Source organism: Mastigoproctus giganteus, chromosome 8 (assembly GCF_048544385.1).
Source record: "Mastigoproctus giganteus isolate SK-2022 chromosome 8, ASM4854438v1, whole genome shotgun sequence".
Classification (NCBI taxonomy): domain Eukaryota; kingdom Metazoa; phylum Arthropoda; class Arachnida; order Uropygi; family Thelyphonidae; genus Mastigoproctus; species Mastigoproctus giganteus.
In genome coordinates, this window is record NC_143582.1 from 214535077 (window position 1) to 214559680 (window position 24604).

The window sequence follows — 24604 nt, forward strand, 5'->3', positions numbered from 1 at the left end:
TGTATATTAATGACCTTCCATTGACTGGAAATCCTATCCATAGTTTTGCCGACGATAGCACATTGTATTCCATTTTGAGACACCTTGCTCTGCTCAATCAGCTTCAACTTCTTGAATATCCACTACCAATTCCTTAAATGCTGATTCTCCAGTGGAGCAAAGACAACTTAGTTGATTTCAAGTCTTCTAAAACTCAGTCCTGTCTTATATCTCACAAAAAGGATTCTTCTGCTCCTATGCTTATCTTTGGTGACACTCTGTTTTCTAACAAGATGATATCTCTCTTGTGAGGATTACCCTGACTTCTCTCTTGGCACAAGAACATTACAAACATTGTTTCCACCGTGTCTAAAAAAACTTGGCTTTTTCTTTCGCTCTTGGCATTACTTTTCTTCCAAACAGCTGTTCACTCTGCTCCTATTTACCATCTGCTTTCGAATTACTTTCATTCTCGCAGCATCACAGTTTCCTCAGGATTCTGCTCTGTCTCCAGATCGGTTTCTAGGGCTGCCCTCAAGGCTCTGTTCTTGGCCCTGTGTGCTGGAACATGGTCCTTGATGGGTGGCTCTCGGCTGATCGAGACAACATCCTTCAGATAGCTTATGCAGACGACCTTGTTATTCTGATTTTTGGTAATTCCCGCCGGGAGCTAGAGTGCAGAGCAAATGAAGTTCTAGAGGACTTGGATATCTGGTGTCAAACACATAAACTTCAAATTTCTACTAATAAAACAAAACAAATGTTGCTAAAAGGCTCTCTTGATGTGAATAGACCACCTGTTATTAAGTTGAATGGAGAAATGATTAAGAGTACTCGGCAGCATAAATACTTAGGAATTTATTTTGATGACCGTCTTAATTTCAATTACCTTGCAAAATATGTACTTCAGAAAATAAAAGCTATGACCTATAAAATTATTAAGATTACCAGGAGTACTTTTGGTGTAAAGAAATCTTCCATTAAATTATACTACTCTTGTATATTTATACCAATTGTGTGTTATGCAGCTGGGGCCTGGGGATACAGAATCGGGAACTCTCTTGTTCAAAAATATCTTACCCAAGCACAAAGATTCTTTCTTCTTGCTGTAAGTAGAGCTTGTCGAACTGTCTCTACAGCTGCTCTCCAGGTCCTCAGTCATCGATTGCCAATCCAATATGAAGTAATGTTACACTATCCTTTATATTGTAGAAGAAAAAAATGTTCCTGCGATTGTAAAAGGTATAACACATAATACTGACTTGCAAGAAAATGTAGACATTAAAAGAATGAGAAATGAATGTTGTAGAGCATGGCAAAATACTTGGTCCACCTCTACTTTGGGTAAGGAGACCTTTAAGTTTTTTCCCGAGGTTGTTGATTACGACAAGAAAATGGACTGGTTCAATCCTGGTTTATACGTTACGTTTTTATATACCGGTCATGGAAGTCTTAACTTTAAATTGTTCTCACTAGGATTAAGTAACACTCCTCTCTGTAGTTGTGGTGCTCAAGAAACTGTTGAGCATCTCGTCTTTCATTGTCCTCTGTACGACTATTTAAGACTAGACTTAACTTCTTACAAATGTGTTTGATGCTCCGAACTGCCAAGATTGGTTAACTGTTCTGAATATAATACTGCCTTCTCCACCTATGCAGAGAAACTGTTTAAACGGAGGAAAAGAATTCTTGCTCCTGAGGTTCAGTAAAATGCTAGACTGTTTCTCTGGATTACTCTTACCCGATATATTGATCAGTCTGCTGGACTCTGAAGCCCAGTATTTATTTATGTACCATCATTGTATATAGTCTTTTATGTACCATCATTGTATATAGTCTTTTATGTACCATCATTGTATATAGTCTTGTACCTTTCATTGTACTTTTCATGTATAATTAAATCATTATAAATTATAACACAATGTATAGGGGCTTAGAGGGGAACAGGTATCCTGTGTATTATCAGACACTCAGCCTAAAACACTGATGGATCCAATATCTCTCTATTACAGAAGATTTAGGAGAAGTCCGGTTGGCCTGCCTCTCTAAAATCCACTCATGCACACCTTCTCGATGGTAAGCCCTGTTACGTCACTTAGGTGGCAACGAACGTGTAGAGTGGTTCTCTTCAAGATGCTTGGTCAGCGTGAAGAGGAAAAGACCAAACCCTCCAGCATATGACAGCACAACAATACAAATGGCCCTCAGTCCCCAGCAGCTTTCACTCTCCCTCTTACGGCAGTGAGAGGATCAGAGTGGAAGAAGAGTGTGCTAAGAATCTCTGGGTACAACCAGGCATGGCAGCCTGGGTACAACCAGGCTGCCATGCACGGAAACTGAAATTGGCCTGTTATAACGTGCGATCACTCATCGGTGAAGACAGGATATTAGAGCTGGAAAAGGAATTAGAAAATATGAATTGGAATATCATCGGTTTGGCTGAAACAACAAGAAGAAATTAATCACTTATAAGTTTATCAAGTGGAAATCTGCTGTACACCAATGAAAACAGTGAAAGGAGTGAAGGTGGAGTTGGGTTTCTGGTCCATAAAGATTTTAAAAACAACATTTTGGAATTCAAAAGTACAACATCACGGGTGTCAAGAGTAATACTCAAGATTTCTAAGAGGTACAAGCTAAAGGTTATAATGATTTATGCACTAACATCGAGCCATGATGATGAAGAGGTTGAGAAATGTACACCGAAATTGAGTCTTCTAGATGAGCAGAAAACCAACTACACTATTATTATGGGGGACTTCAATGCTAAGGTTGGAAAAAGGCAAAACAGTGCAGAAAGAGGAACTATAGGAAATTTTGGAATTGGTGAAAGAAATAAAAGAGGTGAAAGACTTGTGGAATTTGCAGCATCTCAAGGACTGTCAGTAATGAACACTTGTTTCAAGAAAAAGGGTGAACAGAAAGTGGACATGGAAGAGTCCAAATGGATTAACAACTAATGAAATCAACTTCATCTTCACTAACAGAAGATATACCGTCCTGAATAAGGTAAATGTTGGAAGTGATCACAGAATGGTAAGATGTACACTTGATATAGATGTAGGAAAGGAAAGGAAAAAACTGACTCGAGTAAATAATACAAAGGTCTTTGAGATAACAGAGGAGGAGAAAAAGCAGTATGTACTGGAACTTAAGAACAAGTTTGAGCTTCTGCAGACTGCTCAGGACCAAGATATCGACGAGAAATATTACAACTTTCTGAAAGTGATAAAGCCCAAGAAACCTATAGGGAAAAAGAAATCCAAAGAAGAAAAAATTAGTCGAGAAACACTTGTCATGATGAACCGAAGACGACAAATGAAGAGCAAGAAAAACACTGACAGGGAGAAAATTGAGTATACTGAGTTATGCAAAGGCATTAGAAAGAGACTCAGAGAGGACATAAGATTTAACACAAGAAAAGTAGAACAAGCATTAAGAGAAAACAAAGGATTTAAATCAGCAGCCATGAGCAGTAATACAGAAAGACAAATGATACTGAAACTGAAGAATAGCGATGGTGTACTTATAAACAGCAGAGAAGGCATAATTCAAATAGCAGAAGACCACTATAGAGAATTATACAAGGAGCGAGGGAATGATACCAGCAGTGGGGAAGATGGATTGCAAAGTAGCAACACATACGACATACCCGATATTCTTCCTGATGAGGTAGAACATGCATTGAAGAAAATGAAGATTCGGAAAGCCCCAGGGGAAGATGAAGTTACTGTAGAGTTGTTAAAATTGGGAGGAAGAGACATAACACAAAAACTGGCAAGGCTCTTCACAAAGTGCATTAGAAAAGGTATGACACCTAAGCAGTGGAATAATGCAATCATAGTTTTGCTGCATAAGAAAGGAGATAAATCAGAAATTGGAAATTATAGACCTGTTATCCCACATCTACAAGTTGTTCACAAGGGTCATTACTAACAGATTAGAAAGAATACTTGATGAGAATCAACAGAAAGAGCAAGCTGGCTTTAGGACAGGATTCTCAACTATGGATCACCTTCACGTAATATCACAGCTAATGGAGAAAGCAAATGAATATAAAACACCATTATGCCTGGCATTTATGGACTATGAAAAGGCATTTGACTCCATACAGCATAAGGCAATGTTTCGGGCACTGGAAAGACAAGGCATAGATACCCCATATATCATGATTTTGAAGAAAATATATGAGAGTGCTACCTCCTTTATTAGACTAGACAAAGACAGTAGGAAATTTAAAATCGAGAAAGGAGTTCGACAAGGAGACACAATATCTCCGAAGCTGTTTACTGCTGCTCTTGAAGAAGCTTTCAGATGATTAGACTGGTCGCAGAAAGGAGACAATGTGAACGGAGAGTACCTAAACCATTTACGATTTACAGATGACATTGTGGTCATAAGCCACGATCCCAAAGAATTAAAGGAAAATCTTAATCAGTTATGCACAGTTAGTAAGGATTTTGGACTAAAGATGAATATGGCTAAAACAAAAGTAATGATGAACAAGTATGCCACGGAAAGGGAAATAATGATTGAAGGAGCAGTAATTGAAAAGGTGGAGTCATATACAGCAATACCCCGAAGTTACGCGATAAGTGGGTCTGACAAAAATCGCTTAAGTTGAATTCGCGTAAGTCGGGGTACAACTTTGCATATAAATACATATAAATTTTGTTTAATTGGGACCAAGGATTAACAAAAACACTAGTGTAGAAGAAAAATATTAATAAAATTGCAGTTCTTTATACATATTAATACAAAATATGTATTAAAAAAATAAATGAGCTACGTAAAAAAGTTATTTCAATGTCGATGGCTTCATAAAATCTAACAAATTCGTCTGACGACACAGACTTTTTTTCATGCAGAATTTCTTCGTAGCAAGCTAATAATTTTTTTATTCCTTGCTTTGCAGCTATAACACGTTCTTCGTTGTAGTCAATGTTTTCTAAAATTTTTAAGCCGAGACCTTCTGTCAAGTTTGCAATTGTCATGTGCTTTTCGCCGTTGCCTCATTTAGGCCTGTAGCACGTGCAATATCACATGGTCTTTCATTTCGCTCAAAGCGTTTCACAATTTCATATTTTTTCTCTATCGACAGAGGCGGACTGGCCATAAGCCTTACCGGGGAAACCCCGGTGGGCCTGTGTGATTTTGGCCATAAACCACAGTATGAGGCCACTATAAATTTTTGACCCAGTCCGCCTCTGTTTATCAAAAATTGCTTTTCTTTTTCTCTCTGAATCTGCAGTGTCTTCACCAGTATGCTTCCTTTTCACACCTTTTAAGTATTTTACTCATTTTTAGGGAATAGAGCACAATTACAGAACAAGGAGGCACGCTTGATACCCATAAACAAAGCTGCGTGCATGTAGCAACTGAATAAACAACACCATAAAGGCAGAGTACACTATTAACACCTCACATTTCTAGGGGTTACTACCATAAAACAATAAAAATCCAGTTGCGTTTCTGCTAGTGGAATCTGTTATAAACTGGTAGTAAACTCGATCTAATTGCATATCGATAGCTGGAATTGTGTTGGTTTTTACGTTATTATGGTGAAATGTGTTTCCCCTAAAACAAATACATTTTCAGAATCTTCTCTTCATTCCTATCGTGTTGCATTCGGTTGGGGTGATTCTGCGTTCGACTGCCATTTCTTGTAAACACAAAGGCGAATTGTGCATAAGCCAATTCGGTTAGTGTTATATTATAAGATATCGTTACCGTTAAATGATCGAATTCGTTTAGTGTAAACACGTGTTATACGAGGACTGACTGTATACGGCTCGACCGACGCGATCCATTTCTCTCGTGAAAACGATGTAATTTCCAACAAACGTTGAGCACGAAATTCGAATGCACACATATAAATAAGACAGTTGGAATAAAAATTCTTGTATATGTGTGCAGCTCATGCGTAGCAAAGTTGAATTTTGTTCATCTTTCGCTCCCACTCTCTGCCGTCGCACCATATATCGATAACATAAGAAAAACGACCTTGAAGATAGTGGGCGGCAGTGTTGCCAAACGAAAAAATCAAGAACCGCGTAACTGTGAGTTCGCGTAAGTCGGGGTATTACTGTACTTATCTGGGACAAGTTATTAGCTGTAATAATGATAAATGGCTGGAAGTCAAGAGAAGAATAAATTTTGGATGGATAGCATTCAGGAAATATAGTCACATACTGAAGAGCAATAATGAATCAATGTATACTCCCCACCATGACTTATGGAAGTGAAACTTGGGCACTCACCAAAAGAATGGAAGAGAAGCTGAGAACTACACAGTGAAGAATGGAACGAATTATACTTGGAATCGGACTGTTAGATGGATCAGACACATGGATTAGGCAGCAAACTCAAGCAAAGGAAATTTACTTATTCATTCTTATCAAAACCAAAGGACTTAAATGGTCTTGGGCAGGACACATAGCTCGAAGACATGATGACATATGGACTAAGAAAATAACAGAATGGTATCCAAGAGGAGATGGAAGAAAACCTGGAAGACAAAGGCGGAGATGGATAGATGAAATTCATGAGTTTTTGGGTAGTAAATGGATGGCCAGTGCTCAAAACAGAAGGAACTGGAAAGTTGCTAGAGAGGCCTTCATCCTGCAGTGGAATGAAAATGGCTGATAATGATGATGTATAGATTACTTTCAGCGGCGAATAGGAGAAACCCTGGAGCCCGCCAAAAAAAAATTATAATAAAATACTTTGAAATACTTTCTTCCCACATCTGGGCAGTGCCCCCAAAACCTCTCTCAGACTTCTAGATTCCATTCAGCAGAGGGCAGTTAGGTTAATTAATGAGTCATCTCTAACAGAGTCTCTCCATACTGTCTCATAGACATACTGTTTCTGCTGCATGCCTTTTCTACAGATACTTCAATGGACACTGTTCTTCTGAATTGGCTTCTATAATTCCCACTCTCTCTCTCTTTTGAAACAATCCGAACATGTGCCACCACCAGCCAACATCCATTTACTGTCCAACTTCAAACTCACAGAACCAACTTTTCATCTTCCTCGTTTATTCATTCAACTGCTGTTTTCTGGAACAACCTTCCTTCATATGTATTTCCTGAAAATTACAGTCTACAGAAGTAGAAGTCTAATGCCAACCAATATCTTCTTGTCTTCTCAACCTCCAACCCAAGCACAGTACTAAGTACTATAGGTTCTAATACCTCTCGTGTTTGGGGTTTTCATAAAAAAAAAAAAACTATTATAAACAGGTAGTAAACTATCTTATTGCATTTGTGATAATACCAACAGCTGAAATTGTGTGGATTTGTACATTATTATAGTGAAACGTATTTGCCCTTCACTGAAATCTTCAGTCATATAAAAAACAAATTTTCAGAATCTTTTCTTCATTCTTATTTTATAAGCTTTGCAAATTTTTACTCCACATCTCCCTTGTGCAATCTGTGTGTGCCATGCTAGTGATTATTGATTGTTTATTTTCCTTTTACTGTTTTAAATTTTACAATAAAAAAATAAATAATAAAAATAGATTTGAGAGGGAAAAAAATTTACATTGTCCAAATTTAAGTAAGTCAGGGACTTACTGTATACTGCATTCCCCCTTCCAGTTTGAGAAACCTTGCCCTGCGCAAACATCTTCAAATTCTTGAATATCTACTACCAATTCCTTAAATGCTGATATAAGGGTAATTCTCCAGTGGGGCAAAGATAACTTAGTTTTATTTCAATCTTTCTAAAACTCAGTACCATCTTATATCTCATAAAAAGGATTCTTCTGCTCCTATGCTTATCTTTGATGACACTGATTTCTAGACAAGTTCATATTACCCTGACTTCTAATCTCTTAATATAAGCAGATCACAAATACTTCTTTCTCTGCATCTAAAAAACTGGGTTTCCTCTTTTGCTCTGGGCATTGTCTTCCAAACCGCTGTTTACTATGTACAAATTGCAAATCTACCCTCCATGGAACACTGTTCCCATATCTGGGGTAGTGCCCCCAAAACCTCTCATAGGCTTCTAGATTCCATTCAAAAGAATGGCAGTGAAGTTAATTAATGACTCATCTCTAACAAAGTCTCACAGACACTGTTACTGAGGCATGCTTTTTTTTTTTTTTTTTTTAATAGATACTTCCTTGGGCAGCGTTCTTCTGAATTGGCTTCTATAATTCCTGCTCGCGCTCTCTCTCTCTCTCTCTCTCTCTCTCTCTCTCTCTCTCTCTCTCTCTCTCTCTCTCTGTCTGAACATGAGTTGCAAGCTGTCAACATACTTTTACTGTTCACCTTCAAACTCACAGAACCAATTTCTTTTCTTTCTCATTTATTCCTTCAATTTCTGCAACAATCTTCCTCCATGTGTATTTCATGTAAAAAACAGATTGTCAATCTAGAAACCTTCTAGATTGAAAACTACAATCTACAGAAATTCATGTCTAGTGTGAAATATCCTCTTTCATCTTCTCAACCTTCAAACCTTGCAGGTTACTAAGTACTATAGGTTCTATCATGCTTGGGATTTTCATTTTAAAAAAATGACATTCTAAATTAATATGCATCAACATAAAGGTGTTTGGTTTGTTTTGCTGCATTTTAAATTTAGTGATTTTACAGTATAAAGAATTTGTGTCGAATTAGGGAAAAGTGTAACAGAAAACCACAAGATGTTAAAAACATCATTAGGAGAATATACTGTGGATCATTCTAAGGCTTTTCAGTGGCTTCTAAAGTTCAAAGCAATTCAAGTCTAATGTCAACAAGTATCTTCTCAAACTTCAACCCATGTACTAAGTATTATAGGTTCCAATACATCTCGTGCTTTGGGTTCTCATTAACACACACACGATAAAATTCAGTTTGAGATGTTGCTCCACACTAGAGCAATATCACAGTAGAAACAAATTGTAATAATCATTCTAGAGCTTTTTTTTTTTTCTTTCCTCCCCACTTCAGAACAAGAATTACCTCGTTTTGCCTGCACAGCTGTTGCAGATATTTGTGAAGACCCAGATGCTTCCCGATCTTCAGAGGCAGAAGGATTTCGTGACCGATTAGTATGATGGCTACTTCCAAGCCTACAGAAATTAAATTTATTAAAAATTTTAATAGGTTATACAAATGAAAAATCCAAATTCATAACTAATATAATAATGAAATTTTTATAACCTAAAACATAAAAAATCTTAAATCACAAACTCTTCAATTTATCCACCTATCATTCCTCAAATTTGTTCCAAAACCTGTGCTACACATTCCTAACAATGACCCACTCAATACCACAGGATTGCAGGAGGATATTTCAACTCAACAGTTGAAATCAAACAAAATTTGTAAACTTTACTCTGTTCCATAGTGATCTATAATGATCTTATGCTCCCAGTAAAGACTGGGAGCCAAGTACTGAACCTCAAGGGTTGGACTTACTTTTAATTTAGAAATAAACAGTTATCCACAACTCTGCCTAAGTTATTAATATCTTTTTAAAATTGTATAGCATCACCTGAAAAGGTGACTCTACTATATTAAAAACCTGAGACATCACCAGAACTGCTGTTTCAAAGAGAATTGGCTTCTCATCAACTGCCTATCTACTAGCTGAACTAAAAATAATGTATTTTGTCTAAGTGAACAACAAAGAGCTGCATGGATGTAAAACTTCCCTTTTAAACACAGAGAATTATGTTCACCTTTAACCCAAGAACAGGGCAGCATTTACCCTATACAGTACAGTATTATAGGATTGCAGGTAGATATTTTGACAAAGTAAATGAAATCAAAAAACTTCAAATGTTTTGCTACATCCAATTTCGATTACTGCTTGAGGTTGGGTATTCAATGTTCAGTCTTCGTCTCAGTGTTCAGCTGGAAATAGAAAGATCCCCATGATTGAAATTGAATAAAATTAAGGTTGTATGAATTTTACTTGATCTATCCTCTCATTTTTAATACAGTGCAAAAATACATATTTTATCATATTTTAAAAATGAGTGTTTTTTGCTGGGCACAAGAATTTGCTTTAATAACTTCCCTCGCTCCCTCCTTCAATATAACTGGATAGAATAGATAACTGGATGTCTAGGGTGAATAGATTCCATCCACCCTAGGTGCTTTTTTTAAGTTTAACTTCAATAATTTTGTTTTTCAATTGAAGAAAAGGATAACAGAAATCGGGGACTATGTCAAACAATTTTTGGAGAAGACACTATATGGTGTTCGAAAACTTTTCAGTAGTTTGCAAAGCTTAAAGGGACCACTTGTCTGTCAAAGATGAACTTTGCTCTGGCCACCACCACCACTATTCAACTTCAAAAACTAATTCAATTGCTTGTAATCTGATTTAAAATGCTTAACATTAAGCTATCCACAAATTTAATAGTGAAACTGTTATTTCTCATTAGCATTAGTTGAGGCATATGATGCAAGACAGCAAGCTAATATAGCATCAGCCAAAAAAGGGGAAAAACCCCAACCTTCCCATTTCACCCATCCAGTCACTCCAAATGTTTATCTAGTTCAGCCTTAAATTTATTTAAGCTATCAACTTCCTAACAGATGGAAGTCTGTTCCAGCAATCAACTACCTGCTGGCTATAGCTAAACTTCTGCACATCTATTCTTCAACTGTCTTTCCTGAATTTGAATCTATATCCCCTCAGGTTCTTGTTTTTTTTTGATAGTTGTTGGCACATCAGCTTCTGTGGCCATAATGCACCTTCCAAGGTTTTTTTTTAAGTACTTTGATCGAAGCCCTAGGCAGGATTCGAACCCGTGACCTTTTGGGTTGCCAGGCAGGCACTTTACCCACCCAGCTAGCCCGGTCGGCTCAGGTTCTTGTATGAGCAAGCGGAAGTATCCCGTCAGCACTGAGCCTGCTCAAACCATTCAAGACCTTATACACCTCAATAAGATCAGCACGTAGGTGCCTAGTCTCCAGATGCTGCTACTTGCAGCACTTAAGCCTTTCTTCATAAGTGCACACTTTTGTTCCTCTAACCAGTCTTGTTGCTCTTCACTGTGCTCTTTCTAGCAACCCTAAATCCTTCCTAAAATGAGGCCTCCAGACTGTATGCAGTACTCAAGGTGTGACTTGACCATTGCCTTATATAACAAAATAATCACCTCCTTGTCTCTGCTAGCAAAATTCCTATATATCATTGACAAAACTCCATGACCTGCTCTGGCAGCCTGTCTGCACTGCTCAGAAAACTTCATATCTGATGCACAATTACCCAAGGTCTTCTTCATTCTCCACTGCCCTGAGTGTAGTACCAAACAGTTGGTATGTTGCTCTTGAGTAACTGCTACCCATATGCAGTACTTTGCATTTGTCAATGTTAAACTTCCGTTGCCAAATCTCAGCCGATCTACACAAAATTTCCACATCCTGTTGCAGCAGCAGCATACTCTCATCACTGTTATTAACAACCCTTTGTTATTAACAACACTGTTAATAACTTTGTTATTAACAGTGTTGTTAATAACATCACTGTTATTAACAACCCTGCCAACCTTTGTATCATCTGCAAACTAACATTAAACCTGATATACCTTCATCGATATCATTGAAAAATACAAAAAACAACAATGGGTCCTGCACCCTGGGGAACTCCACTAATAACATTAGTCCATGTAGAACAGTGTCCATTTATTACCACTCCTGCCGTCTCCCACTCAACCATCCCATTATTATTATTATTATTATCATTAGCCATATGGTCCATTGCAACAACTTGCCCTTAATGCCATACCACTCCAATCTGTACAGCAGTATCAAAAGCTTTCCTGAAATCAAGTAGATGATATCAAAATTATTTTTTTGCATCCAGTCCCTTTGTGACCACATTGTAGTATTCAATCAAATTGGTCAAACAAGACTTCCCTTTAACAAACCCATGCTGTATCTGAACTATTACTGCAGTCTTGTCTAGCTGATCGTGGTATCACCTCTTTAACTAGAGACTCCTTTATTTTCCCCGTAAGAGAAGTTAAACTAACAGGTCTATAATTATTTGTCACTCTTTGAACCCCCTTTGTGAATTGGGGACACATTTGCACATCTCCAGTCCTTGGGAACTCCCCTGAATCTAAGGATGCACTCATAATTATGACTAAGGGTTTGCTAACTTTCCTCGCCCCCCCCCCCTTCAATACAACTGGATAGATTCCATCCACCCTACGTGCCTTTTTTATGTTTAACTTCAATAACTGCTCCTCCACTTTGCTCTCAGTTATTACAAAATCACTTAGCTCTCTGTTAGAGTTTGATAAACTTCTGGCATTCTCCTCCTTGAATAACTCCTAACGTGTGAATGTAGATGCAAAATACTCATTCAGTTTATCATCTACTTGAGAAGAATCATCAATAGTCGAAAGATTTATGTTAAGTGGACCAATCTGATTCATCCCCTTCCCTCTAGAGTTTACATAAGTAAAGAACCCTTTGCTGTTTTTCTTTGCATCCTTCGCCAAAGATTTCTCGTAATTTGCCTTTGCCTCCCTAACCACCTATGTGACTTGATTAGACTAGCTTATATCTGCCATAGGCTTCAGTGTTGCCTAATAAGCCTCATTAATTCATCTGACATCCATTTAGGCCTGAACCTTGAACAGTATTTCTTAGTTGGTATGAAAAGCCTAATAGTCAACAAGATTAAGTCCCTGAAAACTTCCCATTTAAAATTCACCTTGGTAACTCATCAGTTGATCCTACTGTATAGAATTTAAAACTGTCTGAAACCACTGTAGTCAGACCACTGAAAGCAAAAACCCTTCCCTTTACCCTTGATGGTAGTTACATCTTTAAGTAAATCCTACATCAGTACACTGATCACTGTCACCTAGTGGTTCCTTTAACTGCAAATTCTTAATGCATGAATAATCATTGCTGATAATCAGATCAAGAGTATTACTCCCTCTGGCTGCCCTTCGAACATGTTGCTGTAGAAAACAATCCTCCAATAAATCCACAAAAGTCTTGCTAGCGTGCGAGTGACCAATCCACAAGTTCCAGTTAATATCTGGAAAGTTAAAATCCCCCATTACAAAACATTCTGATTTACTGGCCCATTCTATTTCTCTGCACAACTGTTCATTGTACTCATCTGAGTCATTAGGCCTATAACACACTCCTACTCTCATTTTCTCTTTCATAGTGTTTATGTCACACTAAACAGACTCAACATTGTACTGTTCACCCATGTTAACTGGATGCACTTCCTTAGATTTTGTGTTTCTTAACTAACAGTTGGTCCTTGAGGTTGTCACAGACATTCTCTCAGATATGCCAGACAAGCTGTACTTGCTACCTGGGAGTCTAAAATGCTGATGGAACTGATATTCGGGTGACGCTCAAGTCAAGTGGACCCAATTTTGGCGAAGTCCGGACGGTCTGTGACAGCCAAATCCTCTGCTTGCACCTTCACGATGGTGGGACTGTTAGTAATCCTGGGTATAACCTCCATGCACATCTCGATGGGTGACCACCGAGGTGTGAACCAACGTAAGCAGGGGTCGAGGTGTGGTGCCCACACCACAGGGAGGAACGCCGCCCCTCTATGTTACCAGATGACTCATCAACCAGTGAAATACCACCACTTTGCTTATTGGAGGCTTGAAGTGGTGGAACCCATGTTTAGTCTCTAGAGCTAAGTTCCGGTCAACCCTTTCCTATCTCTTCCATCATGCAGTATGATTGATGACTTTTGAGGTTATGATGAACGTCGTGGCGAGATCCAATATTCCTTATATTTCGAGGGTACGGCTCTAAAACGGTGTTCGCAGGCCGGCCGCTAGTTAGTACACCGGACTGAACCTATTGGTAACTCTCTAGGAAGCTTCCGGATCAGCTAGTGTATAATCTTGCTACCTCTACTCTGCCAGATAGTGACTGGAGGGAGTCCGAGTAGTGTGTATGCGGGGAGCATTGTCGAGGCCACGTTATGTCAAGGATCTGGGTATATTCTTACCACATGTACGCCATATCCAAAAATTTCATTACTTCATACAGCATGTCCCACTTACTTTTTCTTACTATTGAATACACCATGAATTGTCAAACTAATAGAGCAAGCTTATCTGCGAAAAGATCTAAACCTCCCAAGGACTTCCTAATTCATTTCACAAATATACGTGGTCTCAATTCTAATCTCAACGATGTCCACTTCCACTTGCAGTCTGCCAAACCCCATGTACTTTTTCTGACAGAATCTCAGTTATCGGTTGATTCATCTACTGCTCATCTCAGATGCCCAAATTATTTTCTGTATGATTTCTTTCGCCTCAAAGGTGGTACTTGTGCATATGTCCGTTCTGATATTCCCTGTCAGAGACTTGGCAATTTGGAATCTCCTCTCTTTGATCTTCTCTGGCTTAAAATCTGTCTACCTCATTGTGTCAAATTCATCTGTTGTCTCTACCATTCTCCCAACTCCACTAATCACTTAGAGCTCTTTGACTTCCTCTCTTTGCAACTTGACTTTCTCCAGTCCAACTTTCCTAACAGTGAAGTAATTTTCCTTGGTGATTTTAATGTTCACAACTCCAGGTGGCTTCCGTTTTCTAGTCACACCGACCCAGCAGGTCGAGATGCTGAGGCTTTTGCAATTACTAATGACCTAGCACAGATTGTTCATTTACCTACAAGAATACCGGACAATCCTAATCATACAGCCAATACGCTTGATCTTTTTCTCACAAACAACCCTTCTAAGTACACGGTCGAAGTGAGAGGTCCTTTAGGCACTTCAGATCAAAACTTGGTGATTGTCTCTTCTCCAATGGAACCTTTATCTCATGGCTATTCCCAACCACGTGTTGTTTGGCATTACAAGAATGCAAAATGGGATGACCTGCGAGACTTCTTTTCTTTGGTCGGATTACTGTTTCAAAATTTCTGATGTCAACATTTGCTCAGATCGTGTCAGTGATATTATTTTTGCAGGAATGGAATCCCTTATCCCACACACCACTTTAAAATCTCGTCCTTTATCTAAACCATGGTTTTCCAATAAATGTGCTAAGGCTGTCCAAGAGAAGAATGTTGCATATTGTAATTGGCTTGTTTCTAATTCTTCAGTTTCATTTTCTGCCTACACCAAAGCTCGCAACAGTTGTAAAGCAGTTATTAATCAGTCCAAACTAGAGTTTGAACAGGCTAAGAGTAGAAAACTTGCTTCTTGCCCTAATGTTAGCCGAGCATTCTGGTCTCTTGCCAAAGCTATTGGCCGCAACTTTTGCACATCTTTGCTCCAACCTCTGTCCAAACCAGATGGTTCTGTTGTCACTTCAGCCAAGGATAAAGCTGACCTGCTAGCATCCCATTTTTCTTCCAGCTCATGTATTAATGATCTTGGTAAAACACCTCCCACCATTCCCAACACGCTCCATTCAATGCGTCCTGTGGTCTTCCGTCAAAAGGATATCAGAAGGATTTTGATGAATCTTGATGCTAAGAAAGCTCCAGGTCCTGATGGTATTTCTCCACTTGTTCTCAAAACCTGTGTTCCTGGACTTACTCCTATTCTTTGCCGCCTTTTTTCACTTTCTTATTCCAAAGGTCTTTTTCCTTCTGCTTGGAAATTTGCTCATATCCAGCCAGTTCCTAAAAAGGGTCACAAATCCCTCCCATCCAATTATCATCCCATTACAATTACTTCTACTGTTTCTAAAGTAATGGAGAAATCAATTAACCGCCAACTCTTAAACTACCTAGAAACCTTCTGTCTGATCAACAATCACCAGTATGGATTCCGTCAGTGTCGATCCACTGGAGATATTCTGGCTTATGTTACCCATTTATGGACTAATTCAATGGAAAGGTTCGGTGAAACACAAGTTGTTGCTCTTGACATCTCAAAGGCTTTTGATCGTGTTTGGCATAAAGGTCTTCTAAACAAGCTTCCATCTTATGGTTTGCCAACTGTTTTTAGTAATTGGTTATCCAGTTTTCTCTCTGATCTCTCACTGAGGGTGATGGTAGATGGCTCTGTCTTCTAACTTCTCCATTAATGCCGATGTCCCCCAAGGTTCAGTTCTTTCCCCCACTCTTTTCCTCTTGTATATCAAAGTACAGGTCACTGTTGAACAAAAGCCGAGAATTAGGGTTGAATTTGAAAGTGTCTGCAATTCTGCCCAGACACGATAGGAGGGAGTATATGATGAGAGCCTTGTCGATCAATTCGGCCCTGGAAAGATTGTGCAAGGCTCAAGGGGTAGAATTTTTTTCAGCCTGGACTGTACTTGTTAACAGGAGAGATTGCTTCTACAGGGATGGGATACACTTAAATAGAAAGGGTGCAAGAATATTTGCTGATGCTATCGAGGCAGCGTTAGGTGGGTCGGAAAACTGCTACCTTGAGGGGAGACAAAGACCAATAGATTGACAGTAGCCACTGGCAGAGGTGAAAGAGATTCTTGCACTGCTTCTATTAGAATGAGCAGAAGCCTGGAAAACAAGATGCATGGTATTTCAGAGACTGCTGGGAGCCATTGCGGTACAAGTAAACACATGGGTTGTGTTAGGGTAGCTAAGAATAGAAACAGGTGCAGGTATACTTGCGTGTACACCAATGCTAGGAGTTTAGTAAATAAATTTGATGAATTTGAGGTATTGCTCAAAACATCAAAGGCAGATATTGTTGGGATATCAGAGACGTGGTGTCACACAGATATAAGGGATGCAGAACTGCAATTTGGGGAGTACGTCTACAGAAAGGATAGACAGGATAGGAAGGGGGGAGGGGTTATGCTATTAGTTAAGAAACACATAAAAACCAAGGAAGTGAAGCCAGTCGGCATCGCTGGACAGTGCAGTGTTGAGTCAGTTTGGTGTGACATAAGCATTGGGAGATCAAAATTGAGAGTAGGAGTGTGCTATAGGCCTAATGACTCTGATGAGTATAATAAGGAACTGTACAGGGAAATAGAGTGGGCCAGTAAATCAGAGAGTCTTATAATGGGAGATTTTAATTTCCCAGATATTGACTGGAATTTGGGGGCTGGTTACTCACACACTAGCAGGGCTTTTGTGGATTTATTGGATGATTGTTTTCTACATCAGCATGTTCGGGAGGCAACTAGAGGGAGTAATACTCTTGATTTGATTATCAGCAGTGATTCTTCATGCATTAAGAATCTGCAGATAAACGAACCACTAGGTGGCAGTGATCACAGTGTGCTGAAGTGGGATTTACTCAAAGAGGTAACTACCATTAGGGGTAAAGGGAAGGGTTATTGCTTCCGTAAAGGCGACTACGATGGACTGAGACAGTATTTAAATTCTATACAGTGGGACCAACTGATGATGTTACCAACAGCAAATTCAAAATGGGAAGCATTCAAAGAACTTATCTTGGAAGCTATTAGGCTTTACATACCAACTAAGAAATATTGTTCAAGGTTTAGGCCAAAATGGATGTCAGATGAACTAATGAGGCATATGGCAGAGAAGAAAAATGCATGGGATACTTACAAATTAACACATGACACAGAAGCCTATGATAGATACAAGTTGATATGCAACCAAGTTACAAAGGAGGTTAGGCAGGCAAAGGCAGATTACGAGAAATCCTTGGCAAGGGATGCAAAGAAAAACAGCAAAGAGTTCTTTACTTATGTTAACTCTAGAAGGAAGGGGATGAATCAGATTGGTCCACTTGATATTTATGGGTCAACTGTTGATGATCCTGCTCAGGTAGCTAACAAACTAAATGAATATTTTGCATCGACATTCACACATGAGGAGTTATTCAGCAAGGGGAATGCCAGAGGTGTATTCAACTCTAGCAGTAAGCTACAGAATCTTGAAATAACTGGGAGTAAAGTGGAGGAGAAACTGTTGAAGATAAACACAAGAAAGGCATCCGGGGTGGATGGGATCTATCCAGTTATATTAAAGGAGGCAGCAAAGGAAGTAAGCAAACCCTTAGCCATAATTATGAGAGCTTCCTTGGACTCAGGGGAGGTACCCATAGACTGGAAATGTGCAAATGTGACCCCAATTCACAAAGGAGGGTCAAAGGCTGACACAAGTAATTATAGACCTGTGAGCTTAACTTCTGTTCCAGGAAAATTAATGGAGGCACTGGTTAAAGAAGCACTGCAGGATCATTTAGACAAGACTTCAGTTATAGCTCAGACACAGTATGGTTTTGTTAAGGGGAAGTCTTGCCTGACCAACTTGATTGGATATTATGATGCAGTCACAAAAGAACTGGATGCAGGGAATAACTTTGATATTATATACTTGGATCTTAGAAAGGCTTTTGATACTGTTGCACATGGAAGACTGCTACACAAATTGGAGCAGTGTGACATTGGAGGCAAATTGCTGCTATGGATAAAGGGGTGGTTGAGGGGGAGAACACAGAGAGTGGTAATCAATGGACACTGCTCGTCGTGGACTAATGTTATTAGTGGAGTCCCTCAGGGCTCAGTGTTGGGTCCATTATTGTTTTCTGTATTTATGATATTGATGATGGTATATCAAGCTTAATGTCCAAGTTTGCAGATGATACAAAGGTTGGCAGGGTTGTCAAGGACACTACTGACACTATGCTGCTGCAACAGGATCTGGAAAGGTTGAGCAGATGGGCTGAGAGGTGGCAAATGAAGTTTAACATTGACAAATGTCAAGTACTACACATGGGAAACAGCAACCCCAGAGCAACGTATCAACTCTGTGATACTACACTGACAGTGGTAGAGAATGAAAGGGACTTGGGGGTGGTTGTGCAGGCAGATATGAAGTTCTCTGAGCAGTGCAGACGGGCTGCAAGAGTAGCTCATGGAGTATTGTCAATGATATACAGGAATTTTTCCAGCAGGGATAAGGAGGTGATTATTCCATTGTATAAGGCAATGGTCAGGCCACACCTAGAGTACTGTATACAGGTCTGGAGGCCTCATTTCAAGAAGGATGTAGAGCTGCTGGAACGAGTACAGAGAAGGGCAACAAGATTAGTGAATGGAACAAAGGGGTGCTCTTATGAAGAAAGGCTTAAGTTTTGCAAATTACAGTGTCTGGAGACTAGGCACCAGCGAGGTGATCTGATAGAGGTGTATAAAGCCTTGAATGGTTTAAGCATGCTCAATGTTGATGGGATTCTTCCTCTAGCTCAGAAAAATCACCTGAGAGGGCATAAATTCAAATTGAGGAAAGACAGATGTAGGATAGACGTGAGGAAATTTGCCTTTAGCCAGCGGGTGGTTGGTTGGTTGGTGGAACACACTTCCATCCCTTGTGGTGGAGGTTGATAGCCTAAATAAGTTTAAGGCTCAGCTGGACAGGTATTTGGAACGAACAGAGGGGTGAAGTGGAGTTTTTTTTTTTTTTTTTTTGGCTGATGCTGCATAAGCTTGCTTTCTTGCATCAAATGCCTCTACTAATGCTAATGACCTTCTTCCATTGACTGGAAATCCTATCCATAGTTTTGCCGATGATAGCACATTGCATTCAACTTTCCATTTTGAGAAACCTTGTCCTGCTCAATCAGCTTCAACTTCTCGAAAATATGCTACCAATTCCTTAAATGCCGATCTTCAGGTAATTCTCCAGTGGGGCAAAAACAACTTAGTTGATTTCAACCCTTCTAAAACTCAGTCTTGTCTTATATCTCGCAAAAAGGATTCTTCTGCTCCTATGCTTATCTTTAGTGACACTCCGATTTCTAGGCAAAATGGTATATCTCTTTTGGGGATTACCCTGACTTCTAATCTCTCTTGGCACAAGCACATTACAAATATTACTTCCTCTGCATCTAAAAAACTTGGTTTTCTCTTTCGATCTCGGCGTTACTTTTCTTCCAAACAGCTGCTCACTCTGTATAAAAAATTGCAAATCCGCCCTGCCATGGAATATTGTTCCCACATCTGGGGTGGTACCCCCAAAACCTCTCCCAGGCTTCTTGATTCCATTCAGAAGAGGGCAGTTAGGTTAATTAATGATTCATCTCTAACAGAGTCTCTCCACTTGCTTTCTCATAGACACACTGTTTCTGCTGCATGCCTATTCTACAGATACTTCCATGGGCACTGTTCTTCTGAATTGGCTTCTATAATTCCTGCTCTCTCTTTCAAAACAGTCCGAACACGTGCCGCCACTAGCCAACATCCATTTACTGTCCAACTTCAAACCCACAGAACCAACTTTTCATCTTCCTCATTTATTCATTCAACTGCCGTTTTCTGGAACAACCTTCCTTCATACGTATTTCCTGAAAATTACAATCTACAGAAGTTCAAGTCCAATGTCAACAAATATCTTCTTTCGTCTTCTTAACCTCAAACCCAAGCACGGTACCAAGTACTATAGGTTCTAATACCTCTCGTGTTTGGGGTTCACCTAAAAAAAAACAAAAAAAAAAAACAGCATAACCCCTCCTCCCTTCCTACCCTGTCCATCCTTTCTGTGCACATTGCACTCCTCAAATTCCAATTCTACACTGCTTATATCTGTGTGACACCATGTCTCTGATATCCCTACAATATCTGCCTTTGATGCCTTGATCATCACTTTAAATTCATCAAATATTTATTTACTATAACTTCTAGCATTGGTGAACATGCAAGTATACATGCACCTGTTCTTACTCTTAGTTACCCTAACACAGCCCATGTATTTACTTGTTCCTCGATGACTCTCAGCAGCTCTTGAAATCTCCAGCAACTTGCTCTCTAGGCTTCTGCTCATTACAATAGAAGCAGTGCAATAATCACTTTTGCCTCTGCCTGTGTTTATTGTTAATCTTTTAGTCTGTGAATTCCCCCCCAAAAAAGTAGAAAAAATCTCAATCAAACGTTTATTGCATTTTTTGTTTTTCATGTTTATCGTATTTTTTGACTCACAGGGCAAATTTGTCCTGCAATGGTCACACAGTGAACCACGAATACTACAAGAGAGTTCTGCAGTGACTATGCAATGCTGTTCAGAGAAAATGTGAGCTTTTGCAAATTAGCACTTGCTTCATAACATCACTGCACACCCAGTGCTTTTCATTGTCAAGAATTTCCTGTGCTGCAATTCATCATTATAATTTCCCTATCTGCCATACCAACCAGATTTAGCTTAGTGCTTCCCCCCCCCCCAGCTGATGTTGTAGATGAACTCAGTTACTTTGCATCAATATTTGCAGAAGAAAAATCCTTTGTCAAAGAGAAATTATGGGAGTAAAGTTGGAAAACATGTAATTAATCATATTTAAATTTTAAATGATTATTTATTGAAAAAAATTGAGCCTACAGGCGAGTAAGGCTCCTGGGGTTGATGGAATAAACTCTATAATTTTAAGAGAGGCAGCAAGCGAGTACATTGAACCATTAAGGCCAATTATGAGAGCATCACTGAACTCAGAAGAGATTCCATTGGAATGGAAAAGTGCCAATGTATTGCCAATACATAAAGGCAGTCTAAGAGTGCTGTGGGAAATTACCGAGCAGTCAGTCTAACTTCAGTAGAAATGGAATTCTGAAGGATAGTCGGCATGGTTTTGTAAAGGGAAAATAGCGTTTAACAAATCTGGAATTATCTATTTTGACAGGGTCACTCATGAGCTGGATTTAAGGAATAATTTTTACATAGTTTATTTAGATTTCAGCAAAGCATTTGACTCAGTCTCACAAGAACGGTTACTTTATAAGCAAGAACAGGTTGAAATCACATGGAAAATCCTTAGATGGATAACAGGGTGGCTTCTGGGCAGGAGGCAGATGTGATAAATGGTTCTTCCTCAGATTGTAAGAAGTGGGATTCCCCAAGGATCAACATTGGGACCACTGCTGTTTTTTGATTTTCCTAAATGACATCAATGAAGGAATAGAGGGCATGATGTCTAAATTTGCTGATGATGTAAAGATTGCTTGAGAAGTTAATGTTTACTGCCAAGCAGAACTTCTTCAGAGTGACCTAGATAGACTTCAGGGGTGGTCAGAAAAGTGACAGCTATGTTTTAATTGAGAAAAATGCAAGGTCTTACCTGGGGAACAGCAAAACCAAAAAAAAAAAAAAAAAACTTATAAACTTGGTGGAACTGAATTAAAGTCAGTAATGGAAGAAAAGGACTTGGGAGTTACGATACAGTCAGACATGAAGTTTTCTGAGAATTGTAGACAGGTTGCAAGGAAGGCCCATGGTGATCTATCGATGATTTATCAAACATTTGCCAGTAGAGATAAGGACATCATAATCCCAATATATAAGGCTATTGTTAGACCACACTTGGATTACTGTGTTCAAGTATGGAGACTGCGCCTAAAGGAAGACATTGAGCTTCTTTAAAGGTTCCAGAGTCAGGTAACTTACCTGGTGAGATCAGCAAAAGGGCATCCATATGAGGAAAGACTTCAAATATGTGGGTTGCACAGCTTGGAAACTAGGTGCCTTAGAGGAGACTTGACTGAGCTGTTTAAGGCTGAGCAGCAAAAGTAAAATGAATAAGGATGAAATTTTTACGGTTATAAATTATTTTAGAATTAGGGGCCATAAATTGAAGTTACGAGGGGAGAAGTTTGGACTAAATTGCAAGAAGGTTTATTTTAGCCAGCAAGTTATAAATTACTGGAATAAGTTACCTACATGGGTGGTTGAGGCTGACAGTTTTGAGAAATTCAAAGGTCAGCTGGATGGTTACCTATGGGAAGAGAGAAATGCATAGGTAGTCTTATATCCTTTTCCTTTATTATATTATCATTATTATTTTACCCCTCCCCCTTTTTTTTTTGCTGGTGTAGCATAAGCCTTAAGCTTTGTTGCACCATACAGCCATTACTAATAATATCAGGATCTGGCACTTCTTGGCATCAAAACTTAAAAATTTCTGACATTGACAGAAGACTCCAAGAGGCATTCGATTGAATTTACTGGCAATGGTAGGAAGTAGTTTACCAAGATCATCAATACATGAGTTAGATGAAAAGTGGTAGGTCAGCTTTATTTTTAGCTATGGTGGCAATAGAACCATCTTGTTTTGACAGAAGTGGGAAGAGAGATGGGCAAAAGTTGCATCCAATAGCTTTGGTAAGAGACCAGAATGCTTGATTACCATTTGTACAAGAAGCAAGTTTTCTACTCTTAGCCTGTTTGAAATCTAGTTTAGACTGATTTATAATTGTTGTAAGCGTTGGTGAAGGCAGCAAATGAACATATAGATTTGGATGCAAGCCAATTGCAATGTGCAACATTATGACCAAGGTTTAGATAAAGAACGAGATTAAGGTGGAGTGTGGAGTAAAGGATTCCATCCCTACAAGAATAATTTCACTGACACGATCTGAGTGAATGCTGACATCAGAAGATTTGAAACAGTAATCCAACCAAGGAAAAGAAATCTCACAGATAATCCCGTTTTGCATTCTTATAATGTCAAACAACATGAGGTTAAGAATGGAGACAAGAGAAAAGTTCCGTTGGAGAAGACACCATCACCGGTTTGATCTTAGGTGCCTAGAGGACCACTCACATCGACCATGCATTTAAAAGGTTATTAGTGAAAAAAGATCAAGCATGTTGGCTATGCAGTTAGGATTGTCTGGTATTCTGGTAGGTAAATGAACAAACTGGCAAATTCATTAGTAATTGCAAAAGCCTCAGCATCTCGACTATGTGACTGGAAAAAGGAAGCCAGCTGGAGCTGTGAACATTAAAATCACCAAGGAAATTACCTTATTGTTATAAAAGTTGAAATGAGAAAGTCAAGTTTCAAAGAGAGGAAGTCCAAGATTTCCAAGTAATTAGTGAAGCTGGGATAAAAATAGAGGCAACAGATGAATGACAGAATGGGGTAGTGATTTCAAGCCAGAGAATATCGAAAAGAGGAGATTCCAAATTACTAAATCTGTGACATGGAATATCAGAGTGGACGTATGCACGAGTACCACCTTTGAAGTGAAAGGAATCATACAGTGAATAATTAGAACTGAAATGAGCAGTGGTTGAATTGACTGATAATTGGAATTCTGTCAGAAAAATTATATGGTGTTTGGCAGACTAATGGGAAATGGACTAAGATTGAATGGCGCCTCCGTAGCCAGGTAGGGAGGAGCAGCAGTGCATAGCACATGCTTCTTGATTAGATCGGGGTTCGAGCCCGTCACCACCAAATACGGAGGATGTGGAAAGGTCAGGGAATGACCACCGCATATCCTGGAGCAATATGGCCTTAGTTGCTAATGCTCCTAAAAAAAAAAAAAAAAAAAAAAAAAAAAACTAAGATTGAAACTAAGACCACATATAACCATGAAATGAACGAGGAAGTGTTTAGGAAGTTCAGATTTTTTTTGTAGATAAGCTCGTTCTATTAGTTTGGCTATTCATAATGTGTTCAGTAGTAAGGAAAGATGGAGGGGATGCATGCAGTAACGAAAGTTTTGGACAGTGAACATGGTAAAAATATACCATTATCTCGTTGACATAAAGTGGCCTTGACAATGTCTCCCCCCCCACGGACTGCTTGGACTCCCTACAGTCACTATCTGGAAGAGTAGAGGCAGTGAGATTATGCTCTAGAGCTGATCTGGAAGTCTCCTGAAGAGTAACCAATAGGTTACTCTTTAGAGGGTAGTTACTCTCTACCCTCTCTCTAGATAGGGGTTGCTGGAGCTTTGCTCTGGAGACAAAGTCGGTTCACCACTTCAAGC

The 24604-nt window shown here is 39.1% G+C and overlaps 1 protein-coding gene across 1 annotated transcript in view; it reads right to left on the bottom strand.

The window, feature by feature from the left end:
- Nucleotides 1–24604, bottom strand: part of LOC150082261 (spermatogenesis-associated serine-rich protein 2) — a 269773-nt gene that overhangs the window by 94041 nt on the left and 151128 nt on the right. Inside the window, exon 7 of the mRNA XM_090380081.1 lies at nt 8943–9052. Coding sequence (XP_090236207.1) covers nt 8943–9052 — 110 coding nt within the window. The remainder of the gene's footprint in view (nt 1–8942; nt 9053–24604) is intronic.